Source organism: Theropithecus gelada, chromosome 12, assembly GCF_003255815.1.
Source record: "Theropithecus gelada isolate Dixy chromosome 12, Tgel_1.0, whole genome shotgun sequence".
NCBI classification, from domain to species: Eukaryota; Metazoa; Chordata; class Mammalia; order Primates; family Cercopithecidae; genus Theropithecus; species Theropithecus gelada.
The window spans coordinates 20046417-20068856 of record NC_037680.1 but is presented as its reverse complement, the minus strand read 5'-3'; the positions used below and the strand labels follow the sequence as shown (position 1 = coordinate 20068856).

Below are 22440 nucleotides of genomic sequence, written 5' to 3'. Positions count from 1 at the left end.
CAAACCTGCACGTTATGCACATATACCCTACAACTTAAAGTATAATAATAATAAATAAATTAAAAATAAATAAATAAATAAAATAAAATAAAAAAATAAAAAAAAATAAAAAAAGATGGTAAATTTTATGTTATGTATTTTTACCGCAATTTTTAAAATGTAAAAAGTTTATGTTGTAAAAATTTGGTATTTTTACAGCAGATCATAGTGGGCTTTTTATCTTTAGTTATTTAGCTTCTAGGTTTCTCTTAAAGTAATCTTGGAAGACAACATTATCATGTAACTGACATGTTGACTTCTCAGCAATTAACATGCCTAAGCTTTTCTTAGGCATGTTTGCTTTTTAGGGATATTTCCAATGTTTACATTTCAGAAGTTCTCTTAAGTTTTATTTTGATACTCTTCTGATTCTCCCTTATCCATACATTTCAAAGTATGTACATGGGTGAAGTCCTCTCTACCCCACCATCTTTCTACAATTCTTAACTTTTTTGCAGTATTGCAGTTTTTAATTCATCATCCATCGTAGTAATGATGTCTTCTAGTTTTGTATAATTCAAAGATATGATAAGCATAACTTTTAAGGCTTTAACCAAATCATAGTAACAAAGATATGAACTTTTTGGAGAGCAATTAAAAACATTCTTCTGGAAAAAAACTGACCTAATAATTAGAATTCTATAGATATAGTTATCAATCAACTACTCATCTACCTAAGTTTACTATTATATTGCATGTATGATATTTTCATTTATTGTGAAAGAATTTCTCAAAAATGTTGCTGAAAATACAGAAGTACTATGTTTAATAATATATGTAATGAATATATATAATGAAATTATATATGTGAAAATGCCCTAAACGTATGTTACATGTGTAAATGTATATTATATATGTGTATATATGTATTTTTTATATATATATATTTGATATATATATGTCAAAAAAACTGCATCAGCAAAAATTTATTCTGGCATAATATATTTTTATTTCATTCATGACTAGTAACGTTATAAATACTGATAAACTATTGTTTTAACAAGTTTATCTTAGAATTATTGTCAGAAACTTACATAAACTTCACCTCTGTATAGTTTCCAAATTTTCTCTCAGTTTTGGAGTCATGATCAAATATTATCATTATATATACTGACAAACTGTTAACAAGCTTATCTTAGAATTGTTGGAAACTTGCATAAACTTCACTCCCCATAATTTTCAAATTTTCTCTCAGTTTTGGAGTTGGTATAGTATTATTTGTATTTTTTCCAATTTTTCTTCTTGTTTCCTATCTCCCATTAATTTCACAATTACTGTCAATGTTCTGAGAACATCAAAGATGCTTGATGTTTCATTACTTCTTTGATAATTTGTCTCCATAGAAAGATACACTCATTTTTTAGCAATTCAGCACTCTATTTTTCTGTATTCGGTTTGGAGTTTTAATTTTTTTCTCAAACCCATTTGCTCTCTACTTTCCATGCTGGCAATAATTACTTTTATTTAAAAGATGGATACCGAAGAAACTGAGAAGCTCTTTTTCCTGTCTATGTCCTGTAGATTTATTCTTTGCATCCCAGACTTCCTTGTTCTGTTTATTTCCTTCTTCCATACTTATGAATTTTAGCTTACTTAATTTTTAATTTAGAAGTGGTATGCAAGCTTCTGCTAAGTTGTCTTCTTGTTATTCTTACACGCATGTGGCATTATTTTGCATCTTTCTTTCTTTGCAGTTCCCTGTTTTGTAAACACCTGACTAATAAAGTCCAGTCTGCAGAAAAGTGGGAGGTTAAGAAAAGCCTGGAGGGATATTTTCAAAGCCATAGTGGGCTTTTAGTTTCTTGTTCTAAGTCAGCATTTCCCCAATTTCTTGCTTGAGGATATGAGTCCCTTGCAGTGCTTGTTGCTGATAAAGATTTCGAGGCTCCTACCTGCCTCCCTCAAAGATTTCCATTCAGTAGGTCCTGGATGGAGTCCAGGAATCTGTATTTTGGGAAAAATTATCTCATGTGATTCTTAAAAGAAGATCAGAGAATGTAAACTGTGGTTTTAGCATTTTCCACTGATTAGAATTTTTTAGGATGACCACAACAAATTATTACAAATGTGATGGCTTAAAACAACAGCAGAAATTTGTTCTGGCACACTTCTGGAGGTCGAAAGTCCAAAGTCAAGCTGTCAACAGGGCTTCCTCCAAAGGCTCTAGGAAAAAGTCCTTGCTTGCCTCTTTCGGCTTCTGGTGGCTATTGGCGTTTCTCGGCTTGGGGCAACATAACTTCAACCTCTGCCTTCGTCTCTGTGACCTTCTTCCCCATGTCTCTGTCATAGCATCCTCTCCTTGCTCTTACGAAGACACCAGTTATTTAAAGCCCACTTTTAATCCAGGATGATCTCATATTGAGATCCTCAGCTTTATATCTGCAAAGACTATATTTCTTTTTTCTTTTGAAGGATGTAGGTTAAGATTATTGGCACAAAAAATATCATTAATTGTTTCAATAAGCAAACAATCAATTTAGAGGTTGAGCACAGTGGCTCATGCCTGTCATGTTGCTGAGGCATTGGGAGGCCAAGGCTGGTGGATCCCTTGAGCCCAGGAGTTTGAGGCCAACCTGGGCAACAAGGTGAAACCCTGTCTCTAAAATAATTTTTAAAAATTACAAATTTGTAGCTGGGTGTGGTGGTACATGCCTGTAGTCCCAGCTCCTAGGGAGGGTGAGAGGAGGATCACCTGAACCCTGGAAGTCCAGGCTGCAGTGAGCCAGGACTGTGCCATTACACTCCAGATTGGGCAACAGAGCAAGGCCCTCTCTCAAAAACATAAACAAATCAAAAAAAGGTAAAAAATTAAAAGCAAATCAATTTGGAAAATAGTGTGCATAAAATGTTATATAACTATTATTTACCTGTATAGATACTCTGAATCATCCTCACCAAAATATCTATAATGCTGAATTTTCACTGACTTTGGCTTTCTTCTTTGGGATTTTCTGTACTATTTTGCTCATTCTCCATGGAGAAGTATCGTTTTTTAAGTAGGAAAAAAAAAAAAAAAGGAATTTTAACCTTGAAAATTAAAATAACAAAAAGCAAAATCTTCTGTAGATCTGTGCATAGTTACAATGCCAAAGCAGAGCCACAAGAAATACTTAGGTATTTGCAGAGGCCCTATTTCTAAATAAAGTCACATCCACAAGTCCTGGGGGTTAGAATTTGATGTACCTTTTTGATACCTAACAATTTAGCCCACTACCCCTAGGGGAACTTTAATATGCCCTGTATTGCCAATAGAATTATAATGGAGGCTCAGGCATGGGTAATTTTTAAAACCTGTCTACATGATTCTCATGTGCAACCCTATCCTGATGGTTATTGTGTCTCTGCCACTCCATTGAATTTCTTTCAATATCTCTCTATTATATCTCTCCAAACCTCAGTTGCTTTTCTTTTCCTTCCCTCCCAAGGTGGAGTCTTGCTCGGTCGCCCAGGCTGGAGTGTAATGGTGCAATCCCAGCTCACGGTGACTTCCACCACCCGGGTTCAAGCGATTCTCCTTCCTCAGCCTCCCAAGTAACTGGAATTACAGGCGTGTGCCAACACAACAGGCTAATTTTTGTATTTTTAACAGAAACAATTTTCACTTTATTGGCCAGGCTGGTCTTGAACTCCTGACCTTAGGGGATCCGCTCGCCTCAGCCTCCCAAAGTGCCGGGATTACAGGTGTGAGCCACCAAGCCCGGCCTGCTTTTACTTTTCTAGTGTGTCTTTTTCAAGTAATTCGGCAGATTACTTCTGGTAGGAAGGAGCTAACTGGAGCTACCTCACCAGTTACTGGGCAATGATAATTTTAACTGTCTTTATGATGCTGACACATACTGTTTCAATTTTTATCAAGAGTAAACATGAATTCTTTAGAGACTTCAGTAGCATTACTATCTTCATTGGTTAAAAAAATACACAAAAATGTATAAAAATACACATGTACATGCACACACAGACACATAAAAATCAGGGTCAAAGGAGATAATTATGTAAAAATCTAGATCGTGGATGGCACATAGTGGTCACTGAATAAAAGTTTAATATAGATTTATGTCCTTTTTCTTTCTTCTTCCTTCCAAATAATCTTCCTTTCTCAGGTGGGAATATATGTATTGTTTTCAATTGGAGTTTGAGTTAGCTCAACTGAAATTGTTTCAGAAAACATCAACATTTCTGAAATCCTTAATTGGTTAATATTAAATTTATTAGGTTGAAAGGTGTTCGATTGAAGTCCTGTATTGATCCAGGAAACATTTCTATCATGCCAAGTTGGGATTTTAAAAGCAAAAGCTATATGCATCTTTGCCTAAGATGTAACCAATATGTCAGTAAATAATTTCTGTCACTGTAACATGTTGTCATTGATGTCAAAATACGTCATTACAGCAGATGTAAGGTTTATACCTACCTCTATATTTCCCTACAGCATTTTTTTAAAGGGTCCAATTTTCCTACAACGATGGCTCCTCTGCGTGGATGCATAGTCCCAGCCATGAGCTAAAATTTGCTGTGTAGCCATAGCAGAATTTCCTCTCTCTTGTTCCTTTCAATCATTGGCAATATGACCACATCTAACTATCAAAAAACAAAACAAAATAAAACAAATAACAGAACAAAAAAAACCTTTCCATTGCTGCACATCCTAGAAGCACACCCTTGTGTAGTTTGATTTCCCACACAGTAGAGAAAATGGCCATATTTGAATCACTGGTCGCTGCTCATTGCTTTGATGACTTCTTTTCCAAAATTTGAGCAGGCCTGAAGTGAGTGAAATCAGGACCCTCTACCCTGCCGGGAAGGCAGTCGTGGTGTAACTTCTGTGAGTTGTCTGGAGCCAACCTCCTCTTCAGAGAAGAAGTTACAAAACACTGTAGCTTAAATACTATAGGGTTTAAAGTTTTAAAACTCTATAAAACATAAAAACTTCTAAAGTTTAGAAACACTATCGTGTTTTATTGATGTATTCTCTAAATATTTTTTACAATGTTATTTTCTTACAAGATGAGTCCACATTAGACCTGCTCGGGTGTTTTTAGCCACCATGTTCCAGATGCTGGGTCTCAGGGGAAGACAAAAAGGCAAAATTTCTGTTCTAGGATGTTGCAGGGCGTTAGTGGTTGTGGTGTGCAAAACCTCAATAAGGAGATGACACTTCTACATGATGTGCTTATATGTGAATTTTCTGAAGATTGCTACATTCTTTTAAATGAATAATTTATACATTTCCTCTGCTTTTGTATATATAAATTCTAATATAGTAGTACTGAATCTTTATAGTTCTGAAATTCTAGGTTCAGTGCATACCTATTCTCTATTCAGTTTCTATTGCTATCTTTTAAAACAATGATGTAGATACATTTAGCTAAAGAAAGTCAGATAATACATAGGTGCTTACAATTAAAAAAAGTACATAGTGCAATAATAGATAATAGTCATTCTACACCTTTTGTACTATTACCAGTGGCAAATATTTTTAACACTTAGCCAAGTTGCCGGGTTATTACCTCTACTTTTATGTAAATATAAAGTAATATGTTTAAGTGCTATTTCTTGATTTCTTAAAATTATACTCCTCTCTTGACTTCCTCTTGACTAGAACATACTTTAAGTTATAAGTTTTAAAGTTTTAAAAGTTTTAAATTGAAAGTACAAGTAAGGAAATGTACTACACAGTTTTATAGAAAATAATATTATATTGTGATAACAATGTAAGAATGCTTACCTCGTGGTATAAATAAAAGCTGTGATACTATATTGAGAAAATGGGAAAAACATTGTGTGGGGTACCAAAAAATAGTAAAATTTCTAATTTTTAATAAAGACATTAGGAAGTGATATATAACTAACAAAAATTATTTATGAAAATATTCCTTGTGTTTTAGTAACTATTTTTAAATATTTGTGTGTGGAAGAATATATGTCAATCATTTGTGTTTTCCTTATGTTCAAATAAAGGGTGATTTTGATTTTATTTAATTGTGGTAGGAGGAAAAGTCTGTGTAATATTCTTTCCTTGGAAGCTATTGCAACTGTTTTGTGGCCTAGGAAATGATTATTTTTATGGAATTCCTTTGTGAACACAAGAAAAATGTATATATTTTTAAATTTGATAGAAGTAAATTTATTTTGACAAATAGAAGGATACATTGATGGCTTGATAGGTGATATTGACCAAGCCTATTAATTTTGTTGTTATTATCCTATATATCCTTATTGATATTTTGTCTGCCTAAGGATAATGTAAAAACATAAAGGCAATTTTACTGAAATGTATTTTCTTGTTTATATGTAAAATGGCAAACATAAAATCTATCTCATTGTGTTGGCATGAGGATTAAATAGAGAACACAAAACTACCAATTACAGTGTTTGGGTAGTTAATTGTATCACTCTCTTCTTGGTTAGTCAGTAGTACTACTCTCTCCTTTGTTTTTAATTCCATTAATAGGTTAACAACAGGCTTATCTTATTCTGTAAGATCATTTAAAATATTGGTTTACATGTCATGTAATTTTGCATTAAAGAATTTACAATGATTTTCAATTCTGAATCTCGCTAAATGTTTTAAATAGATCTTTGAATATTGGCAATAGTATCAGATACGTATAATTTCATATGTAAATCATACATTGGAGTTTAATAAAATATTTGGACATCTTACTTTTAGAGGTGAGTGCTCACAACTAAGGACAAAGTACTTTTAACTATAAATGTACACTGGTAGACATGTGTGAACTAGCAGGCATGACTAGGTTTGGTAATGCTGCCTTACCCCTGCATTTAACCCCTATAATTCTCATGGCCTCTTTCATTGAGTGCATGCTTCTTTTTTTAATGTTCTTCCTGTTTAATGATTTTTGTGTTTTCTGTGTCAGGAAACATTTTTAAAATGTGCTAGTTTTAGTGACATCTAACGCTGCACACTTAACGACACTGATTTCTCATTTGCAATCAGGATCTGGCAGTGTGAAGCTCACTGGTAATTTGATTTCTTGGGAAATTTTATAGTTTTTTTTACATGTTTGGAGAAAGATCTATAACTAGAATAAGTAAGAGTGAATTCTTAGAAATCATTTATAGTCATACCTTGATCCAGTATTGATATAACAACCAAAGCTGTCTATTTTGGGTATTATCAAAGTTAAATCTGATCCATTTGAAGTGTCATTTGCTTCTCTTTCCCTGAGGGCTTTGCTTTCCTTTTATAAAAAATAAAAGGCAATTGCCTGGGTAGCCTAAGCATAGTCAAGATATCAGAATTATAAATGGACATCAACCACAGAGCTGGGAACAAGGAATCTCAAGGCGTATTGTTTCCAGTGAAAAGTCAATGTGTATAAGCAAATTGAAAAAAATATATATATATACTCATTTTAATAATATGCTAATTTTAAAAGTAGCAAAAATGAAACTGAAAGAAAAGTACCCCAGCCAACCTCCTTACTACTTCAGGGCCCTGAAGTGTCTATTCCTTGTGCTTGTATACTGCTGTAGTTAATAACTACAGTGTATGAATTACAATGAGGGAAAAGCAATGAAATTCCACATAACATAATGTTGCATTTTTAAAATTTCTGTAGTTTTAAAAGGTTGTCACTATGAAATATAATGCGTCTTACTCGTTTTCTCTTGGAAGTTGTAGTGTTATAGGCACACTAAAAACAACAACAAAAAAAGATTGAGATGTCCTGAAATAAAGTCTTAAAATACATAACAAAATTAATTTACTTGAGATATTTGACATATATTTTGAGTTTTAATATAAGTTATAGATAAATTAATCATTGGTGGTTTTATCTGTCACATTTTATTCAACATTTCTAAGTTATTAATTTTATTATTTTCTTAATTTCTTGGGATAACAAATCTAAATTCATTGTTTAATTATTAACTTTAGGATTAAATTAAACCTAGATTCATTTTTTAATTGAATAAATTATTATTTAATTACCAGGGAGAATTATCATTGTAGTTATGAGTTTATTCTTTGAATTGGAAGATATTTTCTGTTGTGCTAAAATGTATTAAAAAAACAGAAAATGCAACTTGAATCTCCTATTCAGTTTCTCAGTCAACTAGTTTCTTCCTATCAATATTTATTTATGTATGTTCAACATTTTCCTTCTTAAAAAAAGATTACCACCAATGTAACTCTCTTTTAATCCTGTATCTCTCATTAAGGATCACATTAATTCTTATATTCTTTACATTCAGATTTCTTGGAAAAGTTACATAAAACTTTATATATCCATCTTCCACTCAGTCTACTAAGACTGGACATTTATTTTCCCCTTAAACCACTCCACAAAAACTCTTTGACAAGATCAACAGACTAAAAAAAAAAAAAAAAAAAAAAAACCAAACCAAACCAAAACAAAACAAAACCTTAGTAGCACACTTCAGTTTGTATCTAACTTATCTGAACAGCAGTGAACACTGCTGTCCTTCTCCTTCAAACACTTCTCTTGCCTTCAGTGACTGATACTTCTTGATTTCCCTCTTACATTGTTCTAGTTCCTCTGTCTCTCTAAACTCTTATAAATACATTTACTGTTTTCTTTGAGAGTGTGGATACATTATTTTCTAAAATGTCCTCACTTCTTTTTATTTTTGTAGTGGAGATGCTGGGTTTAACATTTAAAATTGTTGCAGGTTAATTCAGGTTTTATACGTGTGTTCTTGCGATTCTGATGTTTCACTACAGTATTTCTATATGTGAATTTATTTTTACTTATTTCAAAATAGATTTTGCTTCCTGAATCTAAAGTCATGTCTCCTTAAATTCTGGGACATTTTAAGAAATTTTCTTCTTATATATTGCTTGTTATCCTCATTTTCTCTCCTCCCTGTTTTAACAACTATTAGTTTGTTAGATTCTATCCTTCATGATTTTTCTTTTATATTATTCTTAAACTCTGAGCTGCATCTATGGTGATTTCTTCAGATCTTCCAGTTTAGTAATTCTCTCTTCAAGTGTACTAATTTGTAATTTAACATGTTCATGTGGTTTGTAATTCTAAGACTAAGGTTTTCATTTCTGTGTGTCTTATTTGGTTGCTTTTCAAATCTGCTTATTTTTTCTGTGTGTCTTTTTACATGGTTTTTATTTTTGTCCTTAACTTTTATATATATTTTGACTTACCTATTTTATAGTGCCTATCAGATTTCAATCTATAGCCTCTACAGATATATATATATGTAAAGATATTCTGGATCTAATCCTGTTGTTTGTTAGGTCTGCTGAATTTTACTCACCAGATTTTAATTGTTTTATAATTAGTAGTAGTAGTAGTATTGGTAAGTTTGATTTTTTTTTTTGGTCCCATGTGGAAATTTTATGAAGACTTTATTGAGTGATGTCCTCCCTGAGTACCCTGTCACTCTTCTGAAATATTATTACATGGTCTGGATTAATTTTTACCTAAACTTTTCAACTTGGAATTTCTGAATTACAGAAAGTGGAGCTTGTGATTGATTATAGCCTTGTGATTATACATTTTCAAGGGGACGTTTTCCCCACTCACAGTCTAGACTGAGATATCTCTTTCTACTAAGAGGAGATATTATCTAACTAACCCTTTACTGAGAGTTTAGATTTTGAAGGTCCTAGCTTATGTAGGCATCTTTTGCAGAACTGGAGAATTATCTCCTGTCCCAGGTTGACATTAAAACTCAGGCATCTAGATAGATAACAGAACCAGCTTTCTTTTACTGCCTTTGGAGGTAAAATTACACATGCATACACAGGCAACGGCGTTATATTTCATTCACTCACAATTCTAGTTTTTAGGACCCCTTTTATTTCTGGACTCTGAAAATATATGTTATTTGTATACATTCACCTATGTATTGAAATATTTGGTGGTTATTTTACTTAACATTCCTGATTGTCTGCCATATTGTCAGAACTATTCAATATTTTTTCCTCGCACTTCTTTTAGTGTCACTGTATACACTTCCTAGGTGTTCTTTTTGACTTTCTAATACTTGGTCATTTAAATAGTGATCAATTTCCAAATCTGTCTTGCAAGCCTTTCACTACTTCTATCTTATACCGTATTGCAACCATTCTAAAATTCTTTCATTTTCTCAAACATTTTATGTACTCTCACTTCCGGGCCTTCATGAATCTGTCTCTTTCTTTGGAACGTTGTAAAACCAGTCCTCCTCCTCTTGTTCATGTGCCTTAACTCAAACGTATTATTCATATCAGCTTTTATATCCCTTCCTCTGGGAAGCAATACATAAACAGCCAAGATTAGTTTGGCTGCTTCTGCTGTGTACTGTAATAACACATTACACTGTCTATAAAATAACATCTATCAGATATTTATTAAAATCACTTAATTGTATTCTAAATGTCTTCCCTAGCAGATTGTAAGCTGTCTAAAAAATGAGAATATTCAATATTGTATTCCTAGTGCCTAGCACTCTGTCATTCAGTCATTCATTCATTCACTTAAGTGATACATTTCTAAGTCCTAGAACTCGATCTGATATAAAGTTCTCAGTTAAATGCCTTGAACCAATAAAATATTTGAGTGATATTTTCTTCCATTTTGCAAATCACAGACCTCTGTTCAGAGATGTTGGGTAACTACCCAATATCACACATTAATTGGCGATACAGTCAGGGTTTGAACCCACATTTACCTGCCTGCAAAGCCTTTGTTTTTTTGTATGTGACATTATACTTGGTATATAAAATGAGATTGTTATGTGATAGTAAGGAAAGAGTGGCAAAATGATGACAAGTTGTAGTATACTACTCTTATGTGGTTTTCTCCAAAATGCATTTACTCTATCGGATCATTTGAAGTCTGTCCTATGTAAGTACCAATTCTTGGGAGCCACAACTAGTGTCAATATCTAGAAATGTAATTTATTTTCTCAGTGAATCTAGTGCATGTGTAATTTTTAAAAGCACCACTCTTCATAACAATATTTAATTATATACCATAGGGAAAGTAAAAATTAGAATTGGAGCTTAAATGTTAGACATAAACTATAGAATGAATTAAATTTTTTTAATTCCTTCACAAATCTTTCTAAACTATAAATACTCTTTTAAAAGTATTAGTATAATCAGCATGGTATAGTGAAAAATAATAATGTATTTTGGCATTGATCAGAGTGTTGTATTGAAATTTTACTGCCACTTGCTATTTATCTGATGTGTCCTTAGGCAGAATATACTGTTTTCTTCTGCAAATTGGCATTAGGGTTAACAATCGCAGGGATATCCTCAAGAGTATTGGTAATATATCTGCAGCTAGCCTAGTATCATATATTCAGTAAATAATAGATAATGTGATTATTATTGTCTTTTTCAGGCGAAGATAACAGTTTCCTAAGCCTGGACTTGTACAATATTCTTGTCATTAATGTTAACTTGAATCTTCTATGCAATTTCCACATATATAATTTTGAAGGATAAATTTATCTGTGTAGGACATGTGTTACATGATCTGAAACCTATGATATAGGTTTTGAGACTTTATTAACAAATTACTTAAAAATATTATTTTGGGGGGCAAGGAGGAGGAATAAGAAAAATTCATAGGTCGGAGACAAGAAAGAAGCCTGAATTAGATTTAAAATCTACCTTCCTGGGAGACATTCCTCTAAGCTTTGTGTACTGGATAAATATAAGCACCATACCAATCATGATTACCCTTGAGAGAAAGACAATTGTAGCCATTTACATAATAGCTTACATATAACCTGACAATAAATTTTAAGTGAAACATATAATAGGTAAATTGAGCATACCACCTGCAATAATAGAAGATTTTTAACAGTCCATTAATCCATATTAAATATTCTATGAGGTTTAAGTAACTACCAAGATAAAATACAGTTTTCTTTTCCTTTCTATAATTGTAACATGATGAAATGTAAGCCATTTTTGTTCATAATTTTTCTCTTTTTCTGAGTTAATCAGGTAATTCTTGCAAGTGTCCTGCAATTTGTATCCAAAGTCAAATAATTTTTATGCAAAGTCAAGAAATAAAAAAAAAATGTGTGTAATATTTAAATCTTTGTCAAATATAAGAATTCATAAGGGCATTTTAACAGAGCAGGTATCCAGAAATAAACTGATATATTCAGATGCTATTTTCAACTTTTAAATTAACACTAATATGAAAGAACAGGAAAAATATTAAATGTATTTTAAGAGGTTTTTAAAGCACAATAATCAATTATTGTGATTTATTGTAATGCTGTGATAACCCCAGGAGTTATTCAAGTGGTGAACCCTACTTTTTGCTACATTAAATGCTTTCAGGATATTATGCATTTCTAGATGATATGTCTTCTGACTTCTTGATCTCTAGGACGTACAGGACCCAAGAGAGAAGATTATAAACCAGAAGTCTGAAACCAGGCAGACTGAGTGATTTACTCAGTCGTAGTACTTTGAGAATGAAACAGAAATCAAACATTAATAACTTTTCTCCTGTACATATCTCTCTTCAGATAATAACTTTACTCTCTTTACTATTTCCCTTCAGCCTTATTCTGGTTCTCAGTGTTTTTCTCTACAGGAATTTTTCTCCATAAGCTAAGTCAGACTATAAGGTTAACAACAAGAGACATGATGTAACTATCATTAAAAAAATTAGTCACATATAATATATAATTGTTTAAGCACATGTTTACATTATATGTGTTTATATTTTATTCAGTGTGGGCAGAAAGTGAATGTCTCATTTTCTTAGAGGTTGAATGTATTGGATTTTTGATTTTTAAATTTAGTTTGAGAATTTTTTTTTATATATTCAAAGCTAATTTCCACTTCATTTTTTGACTGCTTTTTAGTGTTAAAATCTAACAGTTGGAAATAATTTTAAAACTTACATGGAAAATTTCCTAACCAATGAAATATCATCAGTTTCAAAAGTTTTCAGATACTTAGGATGATATATTTTTTTCTTAGCAAAACTTGGAATATTGATTAATATGCTCCTAAGTTTATAGACGAGAGATACAAAATTTTGAATTAACTTATTATAGAGTCAAAAAAGATGTATTGTTATTTTTAAAGATTAGATCTCATCATATCTGAGTCCCCATTTTATTGTTTACTCATTTGAACAAAAACTTGAGTTGATTCTCTGTTTAAATGCCCTGATTCTTGTCTACAGTACATCTTCTACACTGCAGTACATCCACTAACCAGTTATTATCTATCTAAGGACAAAAGCGTATTTTGGACAACTTTCGTGTTGATTCTTGAAACATAAGCATAAATTCTCAATATCTCGTTAGGTAATAAAAGAAACTTCCTTAGAAGTATTGATTAAATTATGCCTTTAGGCATTTTCAGTTTTCTTCCTAGTACTTCCCCTTACATCACAGAATATTTGTTGGGTTTCTGCAGGATAGCTTTTGATGTAAGTCTTTGCCTCCTTTCTACCTATTTTTTTTTTCTTTTTTTTGCATCACATTTAGGGTCTCATGACATTGTCTGGTTTTTAAAAAGTTAAATTTATCTTAAAATTCATATCTTAAGATGTGATTTTGGTAATCATGAAACAATACAAACTTGTTAAGTTTTACAATAATTTTCATTCAAATGTCAGTATCTTAGATGAATGTACTTAGATGTAAACTCACACAAATAAATTGCTTTTTAAAAAGTAAATAAACAGGTAACCAAGACAGCGAAATCCATCAGATAGGGTATGAAGCCACCACTTTCTCTTTATGTTATTTGTGAAGTAATATCAATTTATTTTGTCACTGGACAAGTTACCAATATAAAAGATGGCTACCATCTGAAGACCATTCATTGGCTGTCTCTGGTGGTGTCCTTGACCGACTCTCTCTTCCCAGCTCTGCTACATATTAGAGAGAGTCCTTTCATGCCCCAAGTTGATTTGTTGTTTCACTACTTTAAGAATGGAGGTGAATATTCTAGCCTCTAATTTTAATTTCAGGCGTTACGTTTAGGATAACACACAAGGTAAGTCTTTACACTGTCAGGCAAAATTAATTTGCTCCTCTTTTACTATTAATTCCAACTACTTGTGATTTGCCAAGAACTGTACTAATATAAACTTAAAAATGTCATAGATTTTAAGGTAAAAATGCAAACCATTCTAGAAGAGTTACAGTAATATCACTTGAAATTCTCATTTCCTAAAGATACTATCACCAATGTGCTTTATTAGTTAATGTACTAAGAAAATACTTAGTAACCTAATTTTGTACAGAACTAACTACCTGGAGTACTATGTGAAGTCCTCAACTCTTAGGAGGAAATTATCAGGAATAAACCTTAGAAAAGTGTCACAGAAATGATTAGGTGAATCTTGGTACAGTCTACCCTATAAAAATAAATAAAAAGTTGATAGTGTTATATAATTTAGAAATAAGATAATAAAAAAACTCTAAATGATGGAAATATCCAGCATTTTTCATTTAAATGTCCTGACTCTTGTCTACAGTACATCTTCTACATTGCAGTACATCTGCTAAACAGTTTCTTTCTAAGGAAAAAAGCATATTTCAGACAACTTTCGTGCTGATTCTTGAAACATAAATGTAAGTTCTCACTATCTTGTTAAGGAACAAAAAAAAAGAAACTTATGAAGGAGTGACTGACATGGACAAAATCTTGTTAACTGAATCCTAAAATAGTGAAAGTATTTAGAGACACGTTTCTGATAAACATAAGAAAGGACTCCTTTGCAAAATGAAACAATGTATGAGAAATGTTTAAACCTTATGCCTAATATATGCTAAGAATATGAGGAGAGTAAAATAACAATGTAGGTACATTCATGGATGGTAAGGGAAAGTGAGATAGAAAATTGGTAATAGAGTATAGTAGAAGAAGTGCTGGATGGGGAGCTTCATGAACTGAATTCTAAGACCTGTTTTTCCTTAAGGAGATACATGTATCATTAGGCAAATCTAATTTCTCTGAGTTTCAGTTGCCTTATAGCTAAAACGACTGGACACAATTAGTCCGTTTTTTAAGCAGAGAAATATATTTTTGTTATTCATACATTTTTCTCCAAAATAAAATAATGCTCAAAACTACAAAATTGAAACGATTGATTGATTGATGGGTAACATTTGAATAGATTTGGCTGAAGAGGTTTGAGTACCTGAAGTCAAGCCTGTTCAGCCATCAGTTGTTCTTAGTAGCCCTGAGACAATGCAGAGAATATTTGTAAAATATTTGTAAATATTTTCAAATTGTATTCTCTGCATTGCCTTCCATCAAATATATTCTATGATTCTGTGTCAGTTGTCTTAAATGGAAAAACAGATAGTCACAAAATGTCATTGGCTTCTGCTGTCACAAGAACAATTAAAGAATATGGGCCAGGCGCAGTGGCTCACGCCTGTAATCCCAGCACTTTTGGAGGCCGAGTCATGTCGATAACAAGATCAGGAGATCGAGACCATCCTTGCAAACATGGAGAAATCCCATCTCCGATAAAAATACAAAAAATTAGCCTGTGTGGTGGCACACGCCTCTAGTCCCACCTACTCGGGAGGCTGAGGCAGGAGAATCGCTTGAACCCGGGAGGCGGAGGTTGCTGTGAGCCGAGATCTCACCACTGCACTCCAGCCTGAGTGACAGAGTAAGACTCCTTCTCAAAAAAAAAAAAAAAAAAACGTATAGACCATAGGTCTATTTTTTTCTGTCTTTGTGTAATTAAACCAATAGTTTGTTATTTCTTCTTTTTCTTCTTTAAATATCTTTTAAATGAGCTCTTGTGTGTGAAGATTTGTAATGCTATTCATATTCTCCTGAGAGCTTAAAGGTCTGATATTGAGCAACTTAAATAAACTCTAGGTGAATAACTTTCACCGTATATGAATTAGAGAAAATAAAACTTTCTCCTGGGACATATTAGTAAACAATTCGAAATTCCTTGGATAAAGTGTTCAGCAATTATATTTTCTCTCACTACTATTACCCCTCTTTTTTGGCTATTGATTATCAGATTTTATTGTGACAGTGTTGTCTTTTAGATGTATTGATATTCAAATTGGCTAATTATATTTTTCAAACTCTTTTTTCTTTGCTAATTCTATTCCTCTTTGTTATAATTATCTAAAGGTTAGTAAGGAGGTCTCTTGATTTAATTGTGTAAAATTCATCTTAAAATCTAATTCTTTACTATTTTTTTTTTCAGGTTTTCACTTTTTTTTTTTTTTTCCATAGACTAAGATTTCGTACTTTTCTTGGTAACTAGGTAATACTGGCTTACCTAAGTGATTTTATTGTGTTTATTTTATTTTTTTTAACTTTCACCTTATAATGTTAACATCTTTCAGAGGCAGAGTGAGATCTGACTTTCCATCTTTGGCTCTCTGTATTCAGAAAAGGCCTTCCTCTGTTAAAGCATAAACACATTACTTTGCAGCTCCAGCGTGTACAGCTCCATTAGCTGTTATCCACTAAGTGAATGTTGAGTCCCTTGGTGCATGGAGTTGACATCTATTCATTTTTCTAGCAGTATAATGAATCCGAATGATCCTTCCTTCATCAAATAATTCTCCTAGGCTTTCAGTCACTGGAAAGCACTCATTTAAAATATAATAAAAGTATGTGAGTCCTATGTCCTCAAGAAGTTATAGTCACTGTGTTTGTTTATCTGCCATTTCCTCTGTGCCTTTGTAGAGAACAGGGAAGGAGTTCTGATCACATTAGCAAATGATACAAATTAAGTCATGCACAGTCAATAACATGTTACCTTTTGGATGTTTTTATATCTTTCACAGAATTCCCAACTTGTGAGCCACTAACACAATTTGTATGCAAAAGTGGAAGATGCATTAGCAGCAAATGGCACTGCGACTCTGGCAAGTACAAAATGCTCACTGTATAGCACTGATTTGATTGGGGGCTTGGTGGTCTGGAGTGCCTGGCTTTCTTCAGAGGTACTTTGTAGGGGAAGCTTGAAGAGCCAAGATAAATGGCTAAAACAAGTAGTGAGCGGGCAGCTGGCACATCAGTGGGAATTAGCATTAAAGATAATGGAGCTCAATATTTGCCCCATGGATCTGTGATAGAGATTTGTTTATCAAATGTTTATGTTGGACATGGTCTAATTCTACAAACATGTAGTAAGGTGGACAATTGAGGAAATAACTTGGACAATTCGGGTTCCCTAAAACATGCATGTAACCTCAGGAGGAGAAGCTTATACATTGCTATGGAATTACCCAGACAGTCTCAACTCTGTCAGTTTCCTCTTATGTTCTAATGGTATTTTTTTCTTATATTCAATTGTATTACTATGCTAAATTATGCCAAGTACAGGTAAAGGAATTATATAGGAATCAATACATTCACACTCATTTATTTTTTTTTATTTTTTTTTATTTTTTTTATTTTTATTTTTTTTTTTTTGAGACGGAGTCTCGCTCTGTCGCCCAGGCTGGAGTGCAGTGGCCGGATCTCAGCTCACTGCAAGCTCTGCCTCCCGGGTTTATGCCATTCTCCTGCCTCAGCCTCCCGAGTAGCTGGGACTACAGGCGCCCGCCACCTCGCCCGGCTAGTTTTTTGTATTTTTTTTAGTAGAGACAGGGTTTCACCGGGTTCGCCAGGATGGTCTCGATCTCCTGACCTCGTGATCCGCCCGTCTCGGCCTCCCAAAGTGCTGGGATTACAGGCTTGAGCCACCGCGCCCGGCCACACTCATTTATTTTAATTTGATCTAATTTTACTTCACATTTCTCTCCTCTCCCTCTTGAAATAGTTGTTAATAAAGAATATAAATCATTTCTAATGATACTGTAAAATAGTTTCCAAGTACAAATACATACAAAAGATCCAAGGGAAGAGGAGTACACAGTGGGTTCTCATGTTGGAGAATGGGGAGAAAGGAAGGGTATTGAAGATAGAATTTTAAACTATGGGGCATAAGAATTATAGGTTTAAGTAATAATCTTCCACGATAATTATATTATTGGTTGTATCATTTCATGAAATTCCTACAGTCACCATTGCCTCCTTATTTCGAGGTGTGTAGATGCATTCAGTTAGTGGTTAGTTATTTCTGTGCGGAGTAGAAATTAAGCTTCAAAATCCAAAGTCAAGGATTTTTTTCTCTCAGTTTAGCAGTTGATATTAAATCAAAGGAGAAACAATATGAAGATGAAAATAATTCTTCCACTGTTTATAAGAAATGTTGTTCCTCTGATTCAATTTATCATTCATTTTTCCAAAAAAAAAAAAACTGTATATAGGAAGAAAATGAATAAATAAAAGGGCCGGGCACAGTGGCTCACGTATATAATCCCAGCATTTTGGGAGGCCGAGGAGGGTGGATTGCTTAAGGCCAAGAGTTTGATACCAGCCTGGCCAACACATGGCAAAACCCCGTCTTTACTAAAGAAATACAAAACAAATGAGCTGGGCGTGGTGGCATATGTCTGTGGTACCAGTTACTTGGGAGGCTGAGGTGGGAGAATCATTTGAGCCCCAGGAGGTGAAGGTTGCAGTGAGCCGAGATCGCACCACTGCACTCCAGGTTGGGTGACAGAGCAAGACTCTGTCTCAAACAACAGCAACAACAACAAAACAGTTAGATATTTCATAAAAAAAATTTTCTCCATGGTTCAGGTTTCACTGCCTCATGTTGATGTTTCTTTCCAGATGACGACTGTGGGGACGGGAGTGATGAGGTGGGCTGTGTTCACTCTTGCTTTGATAATCAGTTCAGATGTTCCAGTGGCAGATGCATCCCAGGCCATTGGGCCTGTGATGGTGACAATGACTGTGGTGACTTCAGTGATGAAGCCCAGATCAATTGTACCAAAGAAGGTTAGTAATTTTATAAATTAATGAAATCTCATTTTAAAAGTTGATGCATAATAATGCTTAAGAGTATTACAGAGAGAATATTATGTAATAAATAAATTGCTTATGAGGCACAAATATATATGTGGAACTGTGTAAAATCATTTGCTATCTCTTTCCTTTCCCCCTTTGCTTTTCCCTTTGGTTTCTCCCCTCAATACCTCTTTATTCCTGCATGCCTTCTGTAGTCTTTGTTTTCTGTATTTACTCAATGCTTTACTTCTCTTTAATCTCATCCAAACCCTAAAACTATTTCAACAGTGAAAAAGGAAAAAAAAAAAAAAAGAAAGGAATAATTTTATTTTTATTTCCATACAAAATTTGTTTACATGAGGTTTGAAATAATCCCTGATTAAATGAGGATGTATTTCTAACTGATTGACTTTCTGGAGTACAAGCTAAGAAAGGAAGGAGGTTATGACCATGGCTCTCAGCATATCCATGTGGATGATAACCCTGTCATTTGCCTGGCTTACTTTGCAAAATTTGATCAGTCATAGAGCATATTAATAATTTAAAAGTCATGTTGGAAATGTCACACACAAAAAATCATTAGACTGTCAAACAATCATATAATTAGTACCATTTTAATAGATTTTTTTTCTGCAAAGAAACTGAAAGATGTTTATTTCATTTATCTCACAAATATTTATTGAGGACTAGAGAATAAATAAAAGGATGAATACATATGGCACCTGCTCATTTTAAATATTAGCCCAAACAAGCAACAAAGTAATTTATTTAATGTGGAGGGGTAAAGGAATCGTATACTCCATGAACAAAATAAAGCATTTTAAAATGTTTTACACAGAGATATTTTTGTCTTTTGCAATATTTGTCAACCTATAAGATAGACAGTTTCTAAATTGTTTTATCTCACATGGATTCCTTTTGTCTTTTGTTTCCCCTCTTTCCCTTTAAACTGTAAATTCTTAAAACAGTGGTTATTAAATTATCTACATAATACTAGGTTTTTAAGAAGAAGTCCAGCTGTTTTGCAGATTCCCTGAGTGATGTACTAAAATACGTATTGTGTGATTTTTTTATTTTACCTGGATAACTTGGATTATAAGAGTCACAGTAAAGATCCAAATATGGCTAAACAATGACCTATATACCCTGAGGCAATGAAACACAAGTTCTCATGGTTAATGGTCTTGACATGATTCATGTCTTTCCCTGGCAATGGACGTTGTAGAAATTATAGTAAAAACAAATGAAGAAATTATTTGTGACATCCTATAAGATTTAACATGAGCATATTTGAATTCAATTTTGCTTCAAAAATCTGAAGAATGGATTATCAATAAAGCTACCATTTAATATTATATCTCATTCTCCGTTAGGTAATAAGTTCAAAACCTCGATCTTCTCTCTTTATCTCTTCTAGCTCATTACCATATCCATTTCTGTTTAGTTGTTCCATGAGTATATATGAGCTAGAACTTTTTGCATATTATTACTATTGAGTGAAAAAGGAAAAAGCGTATGTAAAGTTCTTTTTCTTTTTTTGCTAGTATTTGAAACATTCATCTAAGAGTGGTTGACATTTCATCACTACATAACATTTTAAATATAAACAGTATTTTTCCTTCCTCACAGATGTCTTTTAAGGCTCCTCATGGGGTGTGCATCTGTGGTCTGCTAATACTGCTCATTTATGTGCTGTGAAATATAAATTGCCCTAAAATTAATTTATTATCATCTCAGATGTGAGATCACACCCTTCTCTTGTATATGTATTTATCACTAAGTTTAAACAATTATTACATATTATGAAATTTTTAAAAGATTGCTTTTCCCTCATGAGCATCCAAATTTAGTGGTGCATCCCTTTGTAGGTTCTGTAGATAATATCTCAGGTTTCATTGTTATAGAAGCAGTGGCTATTTAATGTTAATGGCCTTATTTAGAGCACCTCAATTTCACTAATAGATTACTATAAAGGGTATACTGTCAATGTGAATGTCGTGTATTTCTTATATAATTACGGAAATGATCCAATTAGTCCACATGACTCCTTGACATGCTTCAAACAAAGAATGAGGAGAGTTCTTGAACCAATTTATATTGATCAGATTATACATTTGACTAGGATTCCCTAATCAAATATTCTACATGGTGACTACAAGGTGGAGGAATTGAGGAAAGTTAACGTTCTAGGATGACTTTGATAAAAGACAATTCAAAGGATTTCAAATGGAACTTAAATATTGCTATTCATTATTATTTTGATTGTATATTCTGGTATAGAAGTTGTAAAATGATGACACAGGTTGTTAAAGCTGATCGGCAAAGTCATTTGCACGTGCAGAGTTTGTGAGCGATTGCCAAGGTAAAGTAGAAATTTGCTTTAATTAGTCATATAATTCAGTCCCCAAACCTGCTGTGGAAGAAAGAGCAGGGGATTCTGGCTTGAATTTCAAGACTGGTTGTCAAAACTGATCAAATCCACCATATAATCGCTCAGCACTTTGCTTTACACTGCATGGGTAAGCAGAGCATATGGTGCAATTTCTCTCAACTCAAATTGTTTTCAAAAGGGTAGAAATACTCTTAAATTAACTTTTGATAGTAAAGGAGGAGGAGAAACTGGGAAATGGAACATTCCATATATAATCTTCATTTCAGAAAATTTCTAACTTAAGTTCAATATGTATTCTCTCTAAAATCACTTGCAAAAATAATTTATTTTTTGTTAAATTTTATTTTTTTATAATAGATTCAGGGGGTACCTTTGCAGGTTTATTGTAAGAGTATTTTGCATGATGCTGAGGTTTGGACTTCTTTTAATTCTGTCACCCAGATAGTGAACATAGCAGCCAATAGGTACTTTTTCCGCCCTTGCTCCCATTCCCTCTCTCCATTTTGGAGACTCTATTGTTCCCATCTTTATGTTCATGTGTACCAAAGGTTTAGCTCCTACTTACAAGTAAGAACATGTAATATATGGTTTTCTGTTTCTGTGTTAATTCACTTAGGATTATGGCCTCCAGATGCATTCATGTCGCTGTAAATGACATAGTTTGTTCCTTTTTATGGTTGCATTGTATTCCATGGTATATATGTATCACATTTCCTTTATCCAATCCACCACTGAAGGGCACTTAAGTTGATTCCATGTCTTTGCTACTGTGAGTAGTGCAGTGATCAATATACAAGTATGGGTGTCTTTTTGGTAGAACGATTTATTTTCCTTTTGGTATATACCAAGTAATGGGATTGCTGGGTCAAATGGTAGTTCTGTTGTTGTTGTTGTTGTTGTTGTTGATGATGATAATGTTGTTTGAGACTGAGTCTCACTCTATTGCCCAAGGTGGACTGCAGTGGCGTGATCTCAGCTCACTGCAACCTCCACCTCCTGGGTTCACACAATTCTCATGGGTTCACACAACTCTCGGCCTCCGGAGTAGCTTGGGACTACAGGTGTGAGCCACCACACCCAGCTAATTTTTGTATTTTTAGTAGAGATGGGTTTTCACCATGTTGGCCAGGCTGGTCTCAAACTCCTGACCTTATGGGATCCATCCACCTTTGCCTCCCAAAGTGCCACTTGGGATTACGAG

General features: G+C 33.4%; 1 protein-coding gene across 1 annotated transcript in view; it reads left to right on the top strand.

The window, feature by feature from the left end:
• Positions 1 to 22440, top strand: part of LRP1B (LDL receptor related protein 1B) — a 1963100-nt gene that overhangs the window by 1195167 nt on the left and 745493 nt on the right. The window contains exons 19-20 of the mRNA XM_025404289.1: positions 16792 to 16872; positions 18671 to 18838. Of these exons, the coding sequence (XP_025260074.1) occupies positions 16792 to 16872; positions 18671 to 18838 (249 nt within the window). The remainder of the gene's footprint in view (positions 1 to 16791; positions 16873 to 18670; positions 18839 to 22440) is intronic.